General features: G+C 35.7%; 1 protein-coding gene across 5 annotated transcripts in view; it reads right to left on the bottom strand.

Moving 5' to 3' along the window:
* Rttn (rotatin) overlaps window positions 1-18,905 on the bottom strand; it is a 157,452-nt gene that overhangs the window by 113,686 nt on the left and 24,861 nt on the right. For all 5 annotated transcript variants that reach the window (XM_027935354.2, XM_071602643.1, XM_071602641.1 and 2 more), the window contains 5 exons: window positions 9,531-9,743; window positions 8,217-8,329; window positions 7,239-7,365; window positions 1,748-1,873; window positions 934-1,050 (listed from right to left, as the gene is read on the bottom strand). In XM_027935354.2, the coding sequence (XP_027791155.2) occupies window positions 934-1,050; window positions 1,748-1,873; window positions 7,239-7,365; window positions 8,217-8,329; window positions 9,531-9,743 (696 nt within the window). The remainder of the gene's footprint in view (window positions 1-933; window positions 1,051-1,747; window positions 1,874-7,238; window positions 7,366-8,216; window positions 8,330-9,530; window positions 9,744-18,905) is intronic.

Here is an 18,905-nt window from a genome sequence, read left to right as displayed (position 1 = left end):
TTTCAACCTATAAATAATAATTGTAGGTAAACTCATAAATTATAATAAATAAACTCATAAATAATAATTGTCAAGCAACTCATAAATTTTTTATAATTCAACTGAATAAACCAGTGACTTTTTAAAATAACCTATATAAAGTAAGGATTCTAAATAGAACTGTATTTAAAAAAAAAAAAAAGAACAACTATATTTAAACAATAATACTAAAGAACTTCAGGAAATTATGTCAACATTCTTGAAACGTGCAGATTTTTTCTATTTTCCACGATGTAGTGGTGGAACGTCCCCTAGATGAGGTTCTTCACTCTGTCCCATGGTAAAAGAGAGTGATACAACTACTCTGTACGTGACACAGGTCCTGTGAGCTTCAATGATGGAGGCCTGGGTCCTGGGTTCTGGGGTTTTCCTGAAAAAGGGCTATGCCTATGGTGGTATCTCCTATCTCCACCTTTTCATCTGAGGGAGGTAAGGATCTGAACTTCCCTCATCCTTCTTTTATCCAAAGATTGCTCAAAAAGCATTGTTTCTAAGAGCTTGTTAATCAGGAAATCACTCAAACCATACACGGGCACAAACAGAACTCATGAGGCAGATTAGTAATGTAATTAATGTCTGCTTGGAAAGCACTGTAAGCTATGCATAAATCCTTTATAGAAGGTTGAGTTCTGTTTTTCACATCAATACTAACAGCCTGCACCTCACTTTTTAACCTCCCACCTGCATAAAGCATACATGGACAAATTAGCTCTCCTCGTTTAACCTTCTGCCAGAAATAAAACAGCCACCCCTTTCTGTTCACTTATCCACAGTGCCTTCACAGCACCTCTTCATTTTTCTCACAACATGACAGTTATGCTGCTTGCATGCTTTTAATCAATCACACTCAGCCAAAGATAAATGGTATTATAAAAGGTGAACTACACAGAGTACCTGCAGTACTGGAAGGACAGGACAGAGAGACTCAATAAACTTGTTCCAGGTCAGCAGTGTCATCATCATTCGTCCCTGAAGCAGATACAGCAGAATGGCCTTGGCAGCAGCATTCACCTGCTCAACAACAGACACAATGGTCCACCAACACGAGCTGTCCCGCTCACACACCTGCAATGCTTCACACAACCTAGAAAGGCCCACAACTAGTATCTCTGTCTTTAAATGTTCCTATTTCCACAGCATCATCTTACATTTTGTCCCTTAATGACTTCCACTTAGTGATTTTCTCCCTTAATGATCTCCACTTTTCTATCTTTATAAATAAAAATAAAAATTTGTCATAACCGACTTACTATCACTATGGTTCTCTGTATATCAGATAAAAACCATAAGTAAATTGACCTGAATTCTTAAAGATCAAGTGCATTTTATATTTATATTCCCACACTGTCTTTAGTATTTCTTTATATAAAGAACATCCCAACTAGCTGGACACAGTGGCGCACACCTATAATCCCAGCACTTTAGGAGGGTAAGGCAGGAGGATTACAAGTTCAAAGCCAGTCTCAGAAACTTAGCAAGACCCTGTCTTAAAATAAAACTAAATAAATAAATAAACAAAGCACTGGGGATGTGACTCAATGATTAAGCACCCCTGGGTTCAATTCCTGGTTTAAAAAAAAAAAAAAACCTCAACTAAACAAATATATCAAAGACAAATATCAGTTTCTCATGATAATTTACAATTTTATTAGAATATTACCTTCATTTGGCTGTGTAATATTTTACACTTATTTTTAACATGTCATACCTCATTTTGGGGTTCTTGCATACCAAAAGCAGAAATTTCATACAGAACTTTTGGATGAAGTAGAAAATGAATTCCATTACAAAGTGAAGATACAGGCTTAGTGACATTATGGACACCTAAACATTCCTGTAGAATAACACAAAATTTATTTTTAAAATTAGTGGCAGTCATTTTCCAAAAGGTTCCTCTTTCTTCTAATTATAATTCACTTCTAATTTTAGTTTTCACTTCATCACAACTTACTTTTAATTAATGGCATAAAAAGAATTTTCTATCTTGTAATGTTTGAGTCTGTACGAGAAGTATATTATATGCTTCTGCCAACATACCTTATTCTGAAAAAATTAAATAACCAAACTGCTGAACAAAATAAGAAACTCATCCTAATTTGCATTTAATTTACTGAGGTTTAAAAAAACAAAATTCAAGTTAAAAGACGAATTATTGTTGAGGGACACATATATCCAAGTAATGACTCTACACTACTTCTTAGAAAAAATATCACAAATTCTTTTCTCAATTTATGATAAAGAATAATATTTTGTTAAAAGCTACTAGAAACATTAGTAGAATTTAAATACAACATAGAAGGTGAAAATGCAAGCAATAATGAGTTATATAAATATTTTTTCATCATGCAAATTACTACTCTCTAACCACTAGTAGTAATTCCAGTTCAAAAAATTATATACACACACACACAACACACACACACATCCTACATAAAGTTTTTCTTTTCAACTATTAACTTTATACCACAGACAATTTTGTATCTGAAAGAGCAAATGCCACTGGAGAAAATCAGCGTACTGCAGATCAAAGAAAACAACAGCATCATAGCAACTCCCCAAGACTGAATTAAACCACAGTGCAAGGGCAGCATGTTGGGGTAAGAACACTGTGGTAAATGCCAGTAGGCATTCAGTGCAAGCAATCAGGTGAAAACCTGAAATATCAGTTTCTAGAACAAAAAGAAAATTAATAAAAAGAAAAGACTGCAGCAGCACACTTGGCACAACAAGCTGAATTCTCCCACCAAATTTAATAAAAACAGGTTCTGCCCAACAATTCACAATCCAAACAGAAAATAAGCTCAGATACAATGAGATGAGCCATTGCAAGAGAAGTCCAGCACCCTCCATTGCAGATAGTGAGAGTAGGAAAGTGATGACAATTTAAAAAGACTCACTGTTTAGACTTCCTGAGTAGAATCTAGAAACTCCTGTCATTTACCTTTTTCATACTGATCTACACTTTTTTTTTCCCATTCATTGGTCTTGTTTTTGGTATGCTGGCTTCCTGAGTACCCAAGACGCAATAGCCACTTATGCTTTTCTTTTCACTGGATCAAGGGGTGCCCACGTACTCTAGTCAGTCTGTGCACAGGAGTGAGACTGGAGGTCTGGGCTGTGGGAACCACAACTGCCAGTCTACAAGTCTGCAAGCTAAGGGTGCTTTCATTTGCATTTGGTGATCTGGGCTCTGGGATAAGCAGCATGCTGAAAAAGTTCAGAGATGGGCACTATCAAGGTCGGGTGGAAAGCACTAAACCCACCACAGCCTACCGAGGGAACCCGCACAACCTGCCCCATCGCCAGAGGTGCCTGGAAGTCAAACTGATGCATCCCACACACATCCCTCAGCACACAGACTGAAGCTCTTGGAACAAGTCATGCGGCACAGTCCAAACCAGTCTATAAGCTGCAGGGTGAGAGGGCAGAGGGCTGGACAGCAGCTGTGCCAGACTTCTACTCCCATCCAGGTCATAATAACAAAGCCACTTTGAGGGCTCCAAAACAGACAACACTCCCCCAACAGATGCTGCCAGGCAAAGGGGGTGAAACTCAACAAAGCCCTAACAAGTTTGGCCAATCTGGGTCAAAGCTGAGAAAAAATAAACAGAACAATGTTACTGTCACACAAACTGCTTCACAGCTAAGTATTCTAAATTCAAAAACCTGGAGAGAAATGTCTCCACTCTAAAAATTTCAGCTAGAAGAAAACCAAATCTCTTTTTATGACTGCTATTGCAATAACTACTTGGTTTAAACTCATTTCTAGTGAACTCCCAAATATTGTATTTTTACACTTCTAATTTTACATGTTTCGTCACTTAATTGGACCCTCTCCCAACAGTTCTTCTCTTGTTTACTGACTTCATTCCCTTTTCCTCTCCTTCATCCTTTTTCTTTCTTCATACTATCTTTTTTCTCCCTTCCCTCCCCCACACCCTTTTTTTTCTATTTTATTTTTTATCCCTTCTTCCAATTGAATTTAGTCTGTTATATTTAATATTTAATTTCTTCAGCCCATTCTGGATTATTTCTCACTTTAGCTGAGAGGTGTAGAGAGGTCAGCAGTAGCAGCTTCATGGAGTATGCTGATGCGGACTGCTCTTGAATCACCACTCTTTCTGGCAGTTACTATCTCCTCCCAAAGTGGTACTGGCAGTTGGACATGAGGCTCTGATTATGCTGACTGGACATGCTGAAGCTAAGATATTCCCCAGCCTGGGACTAATACTAAAGATACAATTAACCACTAAAGGACCCGGCATGTAAAAGGAATGTACAAACATGGGACATCAGAAAACATGAAGAAACAGTCCAACAAGACACCTCCAAAATTTATAGTCCCCCAAAAAGTGAATCCACAGATACTGAGGTAGAAGAAATTCAAGACAAAGAAACCAAAGAATCACTTGCTGAAATAATTAGAACAAGATCTAAGCAGATCTAAGGAATGAACTATAGAAAAAAGTATAGAATGTGAAAAAGCATTTCGATAAAGAGACAGAGGTTTTGAATAAGAGTAAAACAGAAATCTTAGAAATGAAAGACTTGATAAATCTAATTTTAAAAATTCAGTTGAAAGTCATAGCAATGGATCAGATCAAGAACAAAACCAACTCTCAGAGCCTGAAAACGATGGCTGGCCTTGAATATTCAGACTGTATTAAAGGAAAAAAACATTGTTTTCCAAACTTTGAAAATATTATGGACATGTAGATATAGGAGACATTTAGAATCCCAACTAGACAAGATCAAAAAAGAAATTCTCCACAACAAATTATGAATAGAATGCTAAATATACAGAATAAAAATAGAATTTTAAAAGTCTCAAGAGAAAAACAAGTCACCTTTAGAGATAAACCAATCATATTAGCATAAGATTTCTCAGAAACCCTAAAAATCCAAGAGGTCATAGAATAATGTGTTTCAAGAACTAAATGAAAATTACTACCAAACAACATTGCTATATCTAGCAAAGCTATCCTTCAGAATTGAAGGAAACTTAAAACCTTTCAAGGTAAGTATAAACTAAAAGAATTTATAACAACTAAGCCAGTAACTCAAAATATCTTAAAAAATCTTACACAGAGAAGTTAAAAAACAAAAACACCAGAGCTCAGGAAAGATAAATGTCATTAAAAGAGTAATTAAGTAAAAAAAAAAATAGAATTAGATTAAACATTAGAAATAAATCAAAAAGACAAGAAACAATAAACATTTCTCTATAATAATTCTAAATATAAAAGGTCTCAGCTCTTTAATTAAAAGACAGACTGGTAAAGTAGATTTTTAAAAAAGACTCAACTGCACGTTATCTGCAAGAAACAAATTCCTCAAAGAAGGGAGACTTCTCCAAATGCATTCTACTGTCATGTATAGCTAATTATAACAAATAAAAAAATTTAAAAAGAACCACTGAGATCATGAAGTAGAAAAGCAACTGGGAAAAAAAAGATAAAGACTTGGAGAGAGTAGACAGGATAGGAGGAAAGCAATATTCAAATTAATAATGACTGAAAATTATACAGGAATACAGACAGAGACAGACATGAGTGTTGCATTGAAAAGTCCTAGGCAAAATAAATTTTAAAAACAAGTGTGCAGAGTAATACACTGTAATGAAACTATGGAATGCCAGAGAAAAGATTTTTTTTTAATTTAAAAACAAAAAAACTATAGAGGGAAAAAATACACTGATGCATCTATGTTTCGGTGACATTGTATCTGCAGCACCTAGAACAGTGTCTGGCTTAGAATGGATTCTCAATAAATATCTGTAGAAGAAAAAAAAAAAAAAGAACAAATCCTAAATGTGGGACAAAGATGATGTACAAAAACATTCACTGCTGTACTATATATGAAGATAAAAAATTGGAAACAGTTTATATGATAGAAAACTGACTAATTGTTACAAAAATCATGTTATAAAATTGTGGTGGAATATTATGCAATGATTAAATATTGTAAGTGACATGTTTATAAAAATGTGACAAATGCTTGTAATATAATAAAAAAGTAAGAAGCAAAAAAAATACAAAGAAATTATAATTTAGCTGGTAGCAAACTAATCAAAAGCAGAAGTCTAACAAGAATTAAGCAACACTGGAAAAGTACTAAGGACACACAGCAGTCATTCTATAATTCTATTTCAGGAAAATTATTATTCAAGAGTAAAGTGAAGGGCTAGAGATGTAGCTCAGTTAGTAGAGTGCTTGTCTAGCATGTGCAAAGTCCTGAGTTTGATCCCCAGCACCACAAAAAAGTAAAGTGAAATCAAAACATTTCCAAACATAGGCACAAAGTCAGAAAATACTGAAAAACTTACTTTAGTAAAAAGGACTCAATCACACTAGGGATATAGTTCAGTGGTAGAGTGCTTGTCTGACCCTGTGTTGGACTCCTAGCACCACCAAAAAAAAAACAGTGTGTGGGTATGTATGGTGTGGGGCTAAACCTAAATATTTACCAGTAAAAAAAAAAAAAAAAAAGCTATTCAAGCTTAACAATATGGAAGAATAAACTAGGTGGACCTCAAATCCTACCATGAAATGAAAAGAACAACTGGTAAAATCATGTGTGGTATGACATATAGTTTTTAAAAAGAGAAAACAATAGTATATCATACTTAAAGATATGTATATAGTAAACATATACATTAAAAAATGGATGGGAAGGACACAGACCAACTTTATGAGTGGCCACGCTGCACTGGGGAGGAAGAAGAGTGAAGAGAAAAGAAAGAAGCTTCCACTCTGCAGTATTTCTATTTGTGTGAATAAAAACAGATCAGAAGTGGGCCAAGAGTATAGCTCAGTGGTAGAGTGCTTTGCCTGGCATGCTCGAGATTCCAGGTTTGATCTTCAGAACCACAAAAATAAATAAATAAATACATTAAAATGGATCAGAAGTAAAAAATGGCAAAATACAAACATTTGTTATACATAGTACATACAAGAATGTTAAAATATAATAAAGCAATTCAATTGCTAGACTTACTAAGCTAAAGGAATTTAGTAGTATCATATTTCCTAAAAAGAACAAATAACATTTTTTTTAAAATAGTACATATTTCCTAGAATTGACATGTATTTTTATAGAATATTGTTTTTTTATATCTCACGCAAAAGGTCAAGTAATTTAATTCTGGAAGACTAATAAGAGAACCCATTACTAGTTCTCAAAACAAAACCAACCGCCACCTTAACCATCTCCAGACAGCAGTTGTAAGTTTCAGCTTTCACTTGTGGCAATGGGTGGGACAACATGTGCAGGAACACTTTCTGACTTTCTCCTTGCAGCAGTGGACTGGCCTGTGCAGATTTCCAACTGGTAAAAAAGGAAAACATCCAAGATGTGTAAGGCAAGTCAGAGCTAAGAAAAGACTGCAAAGCATACTGAAGGAGACATCTTCCTACTCTACTTCCTCCAGCTGGGATATAACTAAACAGACTACTGGAAATTACCTAAACACTTGTTTTAGAGTAGAAAATGTTCTCAAAGAGAATTTTTTAAAATGCCTTTTAAAATCTCATAATTAATGTTAAACATGTAATAGATTTATTATTACAAAGCAATGAAGATATTTATTTCTAAACAGGAATTTTCTCCAATGTCCTCAAAACAAATTAATCAACAATAGTGCTTTTCAAACTTCCATTTAAGAAAAAGGTATAAAATAATAAGACTTATAAAACTTGAAATGTAAACTATCAATTAAAACTTTAAAGGTAAATAAATGTGTTTGAACATTTGGTCTGGATGGACACCAAAACAAATGTATAAAAATCCAAAGGTTACCATTTTGATTATGGGCATGACATTTTTAAAATTTACTCTTAAATAAACTCTGTGGGGCTGGGGTTGTGGCTCAGTGGTAGAGCACTTGCCTAGTATGTGTGAGGCCCTGGGTTCGATCCTCAGCACCACATAAAAATAAATAAAATAAAGGTATTGTGTCCAACTACAACTTAAAAATAATTTTAAAAAAACTATATGTATACAATGCAGCTATACATATATAGTTTACAAGTCAGACATATGGAAAAGCAATTTAAACTATCAGTAATAAAGATTTAAGGTCATTTTAATTCTCATTACTCCTAAACTTACACACACACACACACACACACACACAGTGTCCTACAATAATAGAATCATATTAAGAAAGAAAATATTACATCTTTGAACAAATGCAGATGATTTCTTTTATTAGAGGGAAATGCTGATGATAGGAAAAGCTACACAAGGCTTGGTCAGCTAGCTCCACTAATTCTAAGAAATTCTTCTCTCCCTGAAAAAGAAGCAGAATAGGATAATAAATGTTAAGTTCATATAGAATAAAATTCTCAACAGCTAACTAAGAAACTCAGAAAAATTATTCAGAGACCCTGAGATCGCTCATATTTGCATACATGTACATCCACTTTCTCAACAAGCAACCTAAAAATGCCAAACTGGGAGTAGCTCTGGGAACTCCTGTTTCACACCAGCAGGCAGGAAGCTGCAACATAGTTGCCTAGTTCTTTAACTACTAGCTTGGGTCCCTGCATCCCTGCTAAAGGCAGGGTGAGGGTACTCTTCTAACACCCTGACCAGTCCCAGTAGGAACACATAGGACATTTGATACATTGTAATTAAATCACCATGCAGAGTACTACAGAAATAATTCTCCCAAAAGACATAGGCCAGTGGATCAAGGTACTAAAAAGGAAAAGAAAGAAAGTAAAAGAGGAGGAGGAGGAGAAGGAAGAAAAAGTAAATAAGTAAATAAAGGAAAATTATAAATATGAGATTCAGATATACTCCTCTGTAGGGTCCAAAAGGAACAGGATTTTTGTCTCTAATTCTTCGATACCTTCAGGATCCATTTTGATATTCTCAGACAGTAAAACATTATTGTAGTCAACATCATCTCTAAGACCCACTAATCCTCTCATTGACAGCATACCAAGTAATGCCCTAACAGTGTTTTTTTTAAAGGGATAAATACAAATACATAACTATTACTACAACATTATACCTAAAGTATCTTATTATTTTATAAGCCATGTAGTTCATAACTGCATTCAATAAAAAAAAACAGGGTTCTAAGTATGAATATGTAATAAGTGTCTATAAAATAAAAACAAAAAATGTCAGCAAGTATTCCCTAAAATGGTCCTCATAATTCTATGGTTACATCAATCATCACTTAGTTTGTATACAGCAAGTTACTTCATTTAGGTACTCACTATTAAGTATTAAGATACTTGGAATTAAATATTTCTTTATTTGAACACTGATATTTAAATAAGCACCATTCATTAATGTGAAGTATTTGTTTTATTTTTATACAAATCATGTCCTTACTTTAATCTACTAATAGATCCACTCAATAATAACATATCTCATCTGTAGCAATTCAATTTTTATATATCCATTAACTTGTGTAGGTTAAATTTTCTGAATACTTCATTACAAGTTTTTAAAAGAGGTATCAACAAACATCTTACCTCCTTCCCCACATCAGACAGGAAGTTACAGGTACATTCAATTGAATAAATAGCCTCTGCAGCTCGTTTATAAATACTGTAGTTTTCAGAATTCAGCTGTTCCAAATAGGCCACAACAGCTTCGTGAATAGTTGGATATTCCAATGAAACAGGCATGTCCAAAGAAAGAAGAAATAATGCTGTTGACATCGTCTCTGGTAAAAACTCACTTGCCTTGATAAATCAAAAAAAATTAGAATTTTGTTTAAGAAATAATTTTATAAAAATATGATAAGACTATAATCTTAATCTAGTCCAACTTCCTTTTTAGTAATTCTCTACCACAAAAATCTAGGCTTTTTTCAAAGAAAATTCTATTTCCCAACATACCATCTACCCCTATGTCATTGTGAAATGCAATTTTTTTATGCCCAAAATGTCTTACGTCCAAACATCAATTCTTTCTGAAAGCCCAGAATACTGAGTACTTTCTTCTTCCCTTCCCCAAACTAACACCCAGGATTACTCTCTTCCTAAGCTCTGCACAGTTTATCCTTCAAGTACAGGACAAGTCCTTCTTCTCTAAGTAATTACATATATATGCTCACCACTTTCCACAATGACCCAATACAAGTCTGCGACAACACTTCCCCTTCACAAAAATGAACACAAACACTGAGATACTACTTATGTACTACTACATATTAAATTGACTAACATTGAATCAGGTAGAACTAGAGTGATCTCAACAGAAATCAACTTTTTGTCTTGTCATTTAAAGGGAAAATACAGGGCTGTGGATGTGGCTCAAGCGGTAGCGCTCTTGCCTGGCATGCGTGCCGCCCGGGTTCAATCCTCAACACCACATACAAACAAAGATGTTGTGTCCGCCGAAAACTAAAAAATAAATATTAAAATTCTCTCTCTCTCTCTCTCTTTTAAAAAAAATAAATAAAGGGAAAATACAACATATTCAAAACAGTTCTAGAATACTCATAAAAGACAATTTTATTATATTATACTTGATTAGATATATTTTATAACTTAAAGGATTTAAAACTAAATCAGCTATTTTTTAGTGATTCTAGTTTGTGGTAAGATTCTAAACATTAGTTAAAGAACTGAAAAGTCTATACTGAGACACCATTTAACAGATTCACTAATACGGCTGAAAAGCTGTCTTTATGAAGAGGGTGCTGGTCAAGATTAATTTTATGGATGATCTGCTTTAAAGATAATCATGAATGTCTAATATTAAGAGCTGAATCAATTAAAAACTGGCTGAAATAAAATAAGGTTGCCAAATAAAGATCCAAAACTAAAGGAACTGAATTTTTAGGTCACAAAGCAAAAGAAACCTCTAGACTAAGTAAGACAGACACTATGAGAAAGCAAAGAGAAATTTATTACTTTATAAAGAACTAGTGGTGGGGGGAGCAGTACATTATCCGCTCACCTATGAGACACTCACTCAGGATTTATTAATTGAGCTCCCACTACGTTCTCCCATATGTCAGACACCATTCCGATCCTCAAAATACAGCAGGAAGCAAAACCAAACTTTAACCCTGGCCCTCAAGAAGCTGACATTCCTTCGGGGAAGGCAGAGGGTGAAACAAACCCCACCCCCAAAATCTGTCAGATGTGTCTAGAAGTGCAGGAATGGGTAAGGGAGTGGAGGTAGGGGAAGCACTGGCACTTGAAAGCTGAGGTAGAAGGCCTTTCTAACCTAGCGACATGTGAGCAGAAACCTGATAGTTAGAAGCCATGTGGATATCTGGAGGGAAAGCAGTCATGGAGGAGGAAACTTCAAGTACAAAGACTCGGAGAGGCTACATTTTGGCTGCAAGGAGCTCAGGGTAGATAAGTCTGGCCCACAGAGACAGAGAGCAGTTGCATGCCACATCAGGTAAGATTCACTTGCTCACTGATGAAAACTGCTGGAAGGTTTTGACAAAGGATCAGTTTGTGGAGAAAAATGGTAAAGTGCAATGGTGGAAGCTGGGAAAACAATGAGGAGTTCACTGCAATAACCCAGGCGAAGCTGGAGGATGGGTTTGATTCAGTTCAAATTCAGGGTAGATACTCAAGGAGAAATGGCAAATTCTGCCCAGGGATTGGATCTAGGTGTGACTGAGAGACAGCAATCGAGGCCACCTCTAAGGTTTTTTGCCTCGATCAATAGTTGATCAAGGGGCCATATATATAAACGGTGAAGACAACATTTGGGTAGAGAGACAAAGAGTTAGGTTTGGGACATGAAGCTGGAGGTATTGTCATGGAAGTAAAAACATCAGAAAGAATACTGGATTACGTAAGTTTGGAGTCAGGTGACGTGTCTGATCTGGACAGATACATTTGGGAAATGTCAAATAGAGATGGCATTTAAAGATCATAAATGGAATGACATCTTATGAGGGCCTTGGTCAGTCCTGGAATTCTACCTTTTTAACAGGAAGATAAAGAAGAATTAGCAAAAAAAAAGGCTTGGTTACTTGAACACCATACTAAAATACTATATCATAGTGGATCTAACTCCGAAAAATCTGGGTTTTAGTTTTTTAAAATGTTCTCTAACTTTAGTCAAAAAATAATAACTGCTATGAAATTGAACAAGTATCAAGCAGAACCTACATTTTATAGCACTCAATGAACACTTACTTCCTTTCTGTCCTCCTTTCACTTCACCAAAGAATTCTGACCTTTTTACTCCACATATCTACATCTGAAACTGTCCCTTCAGTAACTCAAAACACAATCCTAAGTAAGGTCGGAAGCTTAATCCTGGCACGGCTCCATAGGATAATCACATTCATACCACAGACTTAAATCAGCTGATTACAAGTATAAGCATTAATCACATGTTGTTTAGAACTAAAAGTAAAGGTGTTACAGTGCGCATCCATCACCGATGATGGATGAGAAGAATCAACAACATCTCCTGCACTGAGGGATCAGTGGTCTATTGCCAATCAGAGCAGAGATGGCATTATCTAAGAGCTGGATAATGAGTGCAGACTTTCCCTAACCTAGACCTCATGAACCAGAATATGCAAAATGTGATTAACAATATTTTTAGGAGATATGTTTCTACATTGCGCTGAATTAATCAGCTGTACCATGAAAAGCCAAAACTGTGATATATAAATATTTCCTTACCCTCAGTCAGCTTTGCTCACTGAGTAAGAGTAATAGCAGTTATCAGACTACTCTATGATGCTGATTCCAACACATTACAATAAACTGTATGATACAGTTGACAGGATACATAGGTTTTCCATTAGTTCTTCATCCTATAAATTGATCACTGATAATAAGTGCTTATTTATTATATACATATTTATAATAGTTATAAATAATAAATTATTACAGAAGCAACAGTTTTCACTTATAAAAGGACAGTACTTTTAACTCTCATTTTCAGATGTTTTTCAAAATAAAATTACCTTCATTTGGTTTATAAGTTTGGTAAATTTACCAAACCAAAATATATTTTGCCAAATTATCTTCATTTAAACCTATACATGAGTACTCTCCTATGTCATTTAAAATCAAAAAATATCAGTTTCAAAAAGATCTCTGAGGTCAATTTACCAAATTCAATAAGTCCCTACACAGATCTATGTTCATAAATAGGAATTCAAAAAAACCACTTTAAAGGTGTCAAGTTCTACTTCAGTTGTTGGTGGGCTAGCAACAGGCAGAGGGCAGCAAAACCTTATATTTATGTAAACCGAAGAAACTTAAAAGCATAGTAATCATATTTTTTGTTTAGATCATTTTAAAAGTTCTTGGTTAATCAATCAAAGCAAATATAACCACCTATAAACCTTAATTACAATCCCCTACAATGAGCAAAATTGTTTTAATGAAGCTTAAAATTATATATTTAAGAGCTACCAAAAAGTATAGGTATTTTTTTTCATAAAGAAAATTACCTTCAAAACAAAACAAAAGCATGGAGTATCAACTTCGCATTATTCTTTTTTTTGTTATTGGTTTCTAAAAACATTACAATGATCTTGACATATCATATATCATACATTTGATTCAAATGGGGTATGAAGTCTTATTTTTCCCACGTGTACAGATTGCAGGATCACATTGGTTACACATCCACATTTATACATACTGCCATAACTAGTGTCTGTTGTATTCTGCTGCCCTTCCTATCCCCTTCTTATCCCCCCTCCCCTCCCATCATCTCTATCCCATCTACTGTAACTCATTTCTCTCTTTTTTTTCCCCCTTTCCCCTCACATCCTCTTCTATGTAATTTTGTATAACAATGAGGGTCTCCTTCCATCTTCCGTGCAATTCCCCTTCTCTCTCCCATTCCCTCCCACCTCTCGTCCCTGCTTAATGGTAATCTTCTTCTCATGCTCTTCCTCCCTGCTCTGTTTTGAGTCACCCTCCTTATATCAAAGAAGACATTCGGCATTTGTTTTTTAAGGACTGGCTAACTTCACTTAGCATAATCTGCTCTAATGCCATCCATTTCCCTGCAAATGCCATGATTTTGCTATTTTTTAGCGCTGAGTAATATTCCATTGTGTATAAATGCCACATTTTTTAATTCATTCATCTATTGAAGGACATCTAGGTTGGCTCCACAGTCTAGCTATTGTGAATTGTGCTGCTATGAACATTGATGTAGCTGTATCCCTGTAGTACGCTCTTTTTAGGTCTTTTGGGAATAGTCCGAGAAGGGCAATAGCTGGGTCGAATGGTGGTTCCATTCCCACCTTTCCAAGGAATCTCCATACTGCTTTCCAAATTGGCCGCACCAATTTGCAGTCCACCAGCAATGGATAAGTGTACCCTCTTCCCCACATCCTCACCAGCACTTCTTGTTGTTTGACTTCATAATGGCTGCCATTCTTACTGGAGTGAGATGGTATCTTAAAGTGGTTTTTAATTTGCATTTCTCTGATTGCTAGAGATGGTGAGCATTTTTCCTTGTATTTGTTGATTGATTGTATATCCTTCTCTGAGAAGTGTCTGTTCAGATCCTTGGCCCATTTGTTAATTGGGTTATTTGTTTTCTTATTGTTTCATTTTTTTTAAGTTCTTTGTATATTCTGGAGATTAGGGCTCTATCTGAAGTGTAAGGGGTAAAAATTTGTTTCCAGGATGTAGGCTCCCTATTTACCTCTCTTATTGTTTCTCTTGCTAAGAAAAATCTTTTTAGTTTGAGTACGTCCCATTTGTTGATTCTTGATTTTAACTCTTGTGCTATAGGTGTCCTATTAAGGAATTTGGAGTCCGACCTCACGAGATGGAGATTAGAGCCAACTTTTTCTTCTATTAGACGCAGAGTTTCTGGTTTGATTCCTAGCTCCTTGATCCATTTTGAGTTAACTTTTGTGCACGGTGAGAGAAAGGGATTCAGTTTCATTTTGTTGCATATGGATTTCCAGTTCTCCCAGCACCATTTGTTGAAGATGCTATCCTTTCTCCACTGCATGCTTTTAGCACCTTTGTCTAATATAAGGAAGTTCTAATTTTTTGGATTGGTCTCTGTGTCCTCTATTCTGTACCATTGGTCTACCCGCCTGTTTTGGTACCAGTACCATGCTGGTTTTGTTACTATTGCTCTGTAGTATAGTTTAAAATCTGGTATCGCTATACCGCCTGTTTCACTCTTCCTGCTTAGAGTTCGGCGGATGGGATGGCTCCAAAGTGAAATCAGCAACAACAGGGGTGTGACCCTCAGCCCTCCCTCTCCATACAGCTGGGAAATCTCAAAAATCTCTCCCCAGCTCTCCGTGATGATCAGAGCCGAGGGAAACTTCGCATTATTCTATCATGAACCCAAATCAAAAAAAAAAAGAAAAAAAATTACTAACTTCTATTCTAATTGATTCTATCAAAATAAGCATATAGATTAAGAAAATACAATAAACTGTCTGATACAGTTGATAGGATACATAGGTTTTCTATTAGTTCTTCATCCCATAAATTGATCACTGATAATAAGTGCTTATTTATTATATACGTATTTATAATAGTTATAAATAATAAATTATTACAGAAGCAACAGTTTTCACTTATAAAATATTATTCTACAAAGAAAGACACCCACATTTTAAATATAATTATAATCTTATATGACTATAATTCTTCCATTTTTAACGTTTATACCTTAGAAAATTATCATTCTTCAAAACAAAAAACTAATACTTCCGCCGGAGGCAGTGGCACACTCCTGTAATCCCAGCAGCTTAGGAGGATGAGGCAGGAGGATCATAAGTTCAAAGCCAGCCTCAGCAAAAGTGCCCCTGAGTTCAATTCCCAGTACCCAAAAGAAAAATTACTTCAGAAACATGACTAATGAATAAAAGTTAAAAATTAATAAGTGATATGGTTTTCTATAAAGCAAAACATAATATTTAAAATTTAATGCTCTATTCTTGTTTTCACATGTGATCTAGTAATATGAATCATTTTGAATACACTTATAAAATGGAATAGTGTTTTGTGATAAAAATGAACAAATTGCTGAGCCCATTGGTGCGTACCACCTGTAATCCTCGCTGCTTGAAAGGCTGAGGCAGGAACACTGAAAGTTAGAGGCCACCCAGCCTATGCAACTTAGCAAGGAAGACCCTGTCTCAAAATAAAAAGAGCTGGGGATGTGACTCAGTAGTAAAGCATTTACTTAGCATACACAAGGCCCTGAGTTCAATCCCCTCTAACTAACACCGCAAAATATAATAACAAAAAAGTATTGCCACAAGCAACAATAATGATGAACAATAATAATAATAAAAGCAAATTACTGCAACAAACAACAACAAGTAATGAATCCTAAAAAAAAAAAAAAAAAAAAAAAAGTCCACTTAAACAATGTTCAAAAACAAGCAAACTGATCTATAGTGATAGAAGTCCTTCCTAAAGAATTTTAGTTTTAGGGAGGAGGAAGAAGTAATGAATTGAAGGGAAGAAGGTTTTGAAATTCTACTGTTTTAACAAGAACTTTTTTCAGGCTGGGCGTGGTGGTACATATGTGTAATCCCAGGGGCTCATGAGGCTGTGGCAAGAGGATTGTGAGTTCAAAGCCAGCTTCAACAATTTAACGAGGCCCTAAGCAACTCACTAAGACCCTGTCTCTAATTAAAAAATATAAAAAAGGGCTGGAGATGTGGCTCAGTGGTTGAACACTCCTGGATTCACTCCCTGGTGCCAAAACAAAAACGAAAAAAAAAAAAAGAATTTTGTTCAGGGTGGGAAAGTCACTTTCTTAAAACAGATGGCTTCACTTGCTAAAAAGTGCATCAAAGTATATACACTTTTGTAAACTACTACATTATGTATAATTAAAAAAGCATACAAGTCTTTATAGACTTTTATAGTTTTTCTTTCAACAATATATTAAAAATCATTGAAAACTGATAGCCAAATTACACTATCATACTATACAATTTCAGAAACTGTGATTAGCAAGACATAGAAAAGTTATCGGCCTACATTTTTCAAATTTTGAAAACTGTTTAATTTTAGTAATATTCTCCCATATAACCTCACAATTATCTTTTCCATATACTATATTTTTTGTATCCATTCTGTAGTAAAAATAATGAAATCTGTGAAACTGTATTATTTTAAAATTATGCTTATAATAAAAACATGTTTGAGCATTCTCTGTCTCTATCTGATGTTAATAAGAACCTAAGAATCCAAAATGAGTAAATATGTATATGTACATATTTTAAAATGTTATTCATTAAAACATATGCACAATAAAAACCCTAAGTGTCTAATTTCTAGAATGCTTATGCAAACTATAGAATATCTTTATGATGAAATATTTAGTACCCATTAACATTTATGAAGTGCCTAAGTAACTGGAACATGTATATTAGATAATAGTAAATGTTTAAAATAATAATTTTTACAGATGCTCTCAATTTGATTATTTCCCCCAGTGCTAGGACCTTCAAAACCTTGGGAACTCTACATACGCACACTCTTGCTACATTCCTACCCTTCATTCTGATTTTAAAGATAAAAGAAAAAAAGCCTCAAAACTAATATTAGACGAGGAGGTTTCAAGATGGCAGAATAGAGCAGGTCACCTTCCTGGCTGCTCCATGGCATGAAACCAAGAAAGCAGACCACAACCTCTCAGCAAGGTGGGTGGACAACAAAGGTGGGGCAAGGGGTGGGGGCTTTCCTGGAATTTATTACTGGACACTCAGAACAGACTGGGAACTCTCAGGAGGTGGATATAATAAAATAAGGAAGAGATCTCCAGTACCACAGTCGCTGGAGACACCAGCCAGAGGGGTCTCTCCAAGAGCAAAGTGGAGGGATAGGGAATTAAAGGAATCCAAATTTTTAGGAGGCCAGAAGTGTGTCTGGCACAGAGCGTTGCGAGATCAAAGACACTCCCCAACTAAACTGAAAGGTGAGATGCACCATGTCCTTGTATGGGAAAGAAGCCGCCATCTCTCCCGCGGCATTCAATGACAGAGTGAGGAATCATTCTGTAGCAGCAGCACAGGGACCAGCAGCTGAGGGAGCTGAGTCCTGGCACCCGAGTCTGGCCTGAAATACAGACCTGGCAAACCCACACTGCACGACACAGAGTGTGTCTAAGTGACCAGGGGGAAATCACACATGGAGAGAGGTTTACACAGGGGACAACTAACTAGTCAGGGAAACCCACCCAGCTCTCCCCTTCCTTTTTAATCCAGCTGCTTGCAGGACCAATTGTGAGAGATGCACATGGCCAGGAAATTGAAAGGGTGGGGGCAAAAGAGACTGAGTTTGAAAACTAAACCCAAGATCAGGAAACACAAGGTCTGCAGGTGATATAGGAGACTAAGAATGGGTTCCTCCACCATGTGAGTGGAACCCAGGGGAGATCCTGGGGTGCAGTCTTCAAGGAAGGACCAGCAAGTGCTGAGCCTTGGAGGTGCACTGATTTAGCATCTCCAGACCAAAAGGCATCCAGCGAAGAGCCTGAAGTCTACCTAAGAATGAAGCCCCACTCCAGGAGTTCTGCCTACAGGATTTCCTCTCTCACTCACTCCAGCAACCCCACCCTGAGAGTGGAGCAAGCATCACACTCTAGACCACCACACCTAACGCTGCTGCGAATGGAAGCTGAGAATCTTCTCAATTCCATGGAAACAATTCTTTAACTTCTCACTGAGATCTTTTTTTTCCCCCCGTTTTTCTTTTCTCTGCTTAATTGTGACCACAATGGTTCATGCACATTTATACATAATCATATTTGGTATTATTTTTCTTTTCTCATTTCTAACATTTTTGAAAACAGTCATTCATGGATCAGTTTTCTAAGGACTAGGAAAACTCATTAGTTTCCCTTGAATCTCTTTCTCTTTTTTCCTAACAGCCAATCTCTATTGTTCTTTCAGTCTTCCTTAT

The sequence above is a fragment of the Marmota flaviventris genome, chromosome 16, assembly GCF_047511675.1.
Source record: "Marmota flaviventris isolate mMarFla1 chromosome 16, mMarFla1.hap1, whole genome shotgun sequence".
NCBI classification, from domain to species: Eukaryota; Metazoa; Chordata; class Mammalia; order Rodentia; family Sciuridae; genus Marmota; species Marmota flaviventris.
This window is presented reverse-complemented; position numbering and strand designations above follow the sequence as displayed.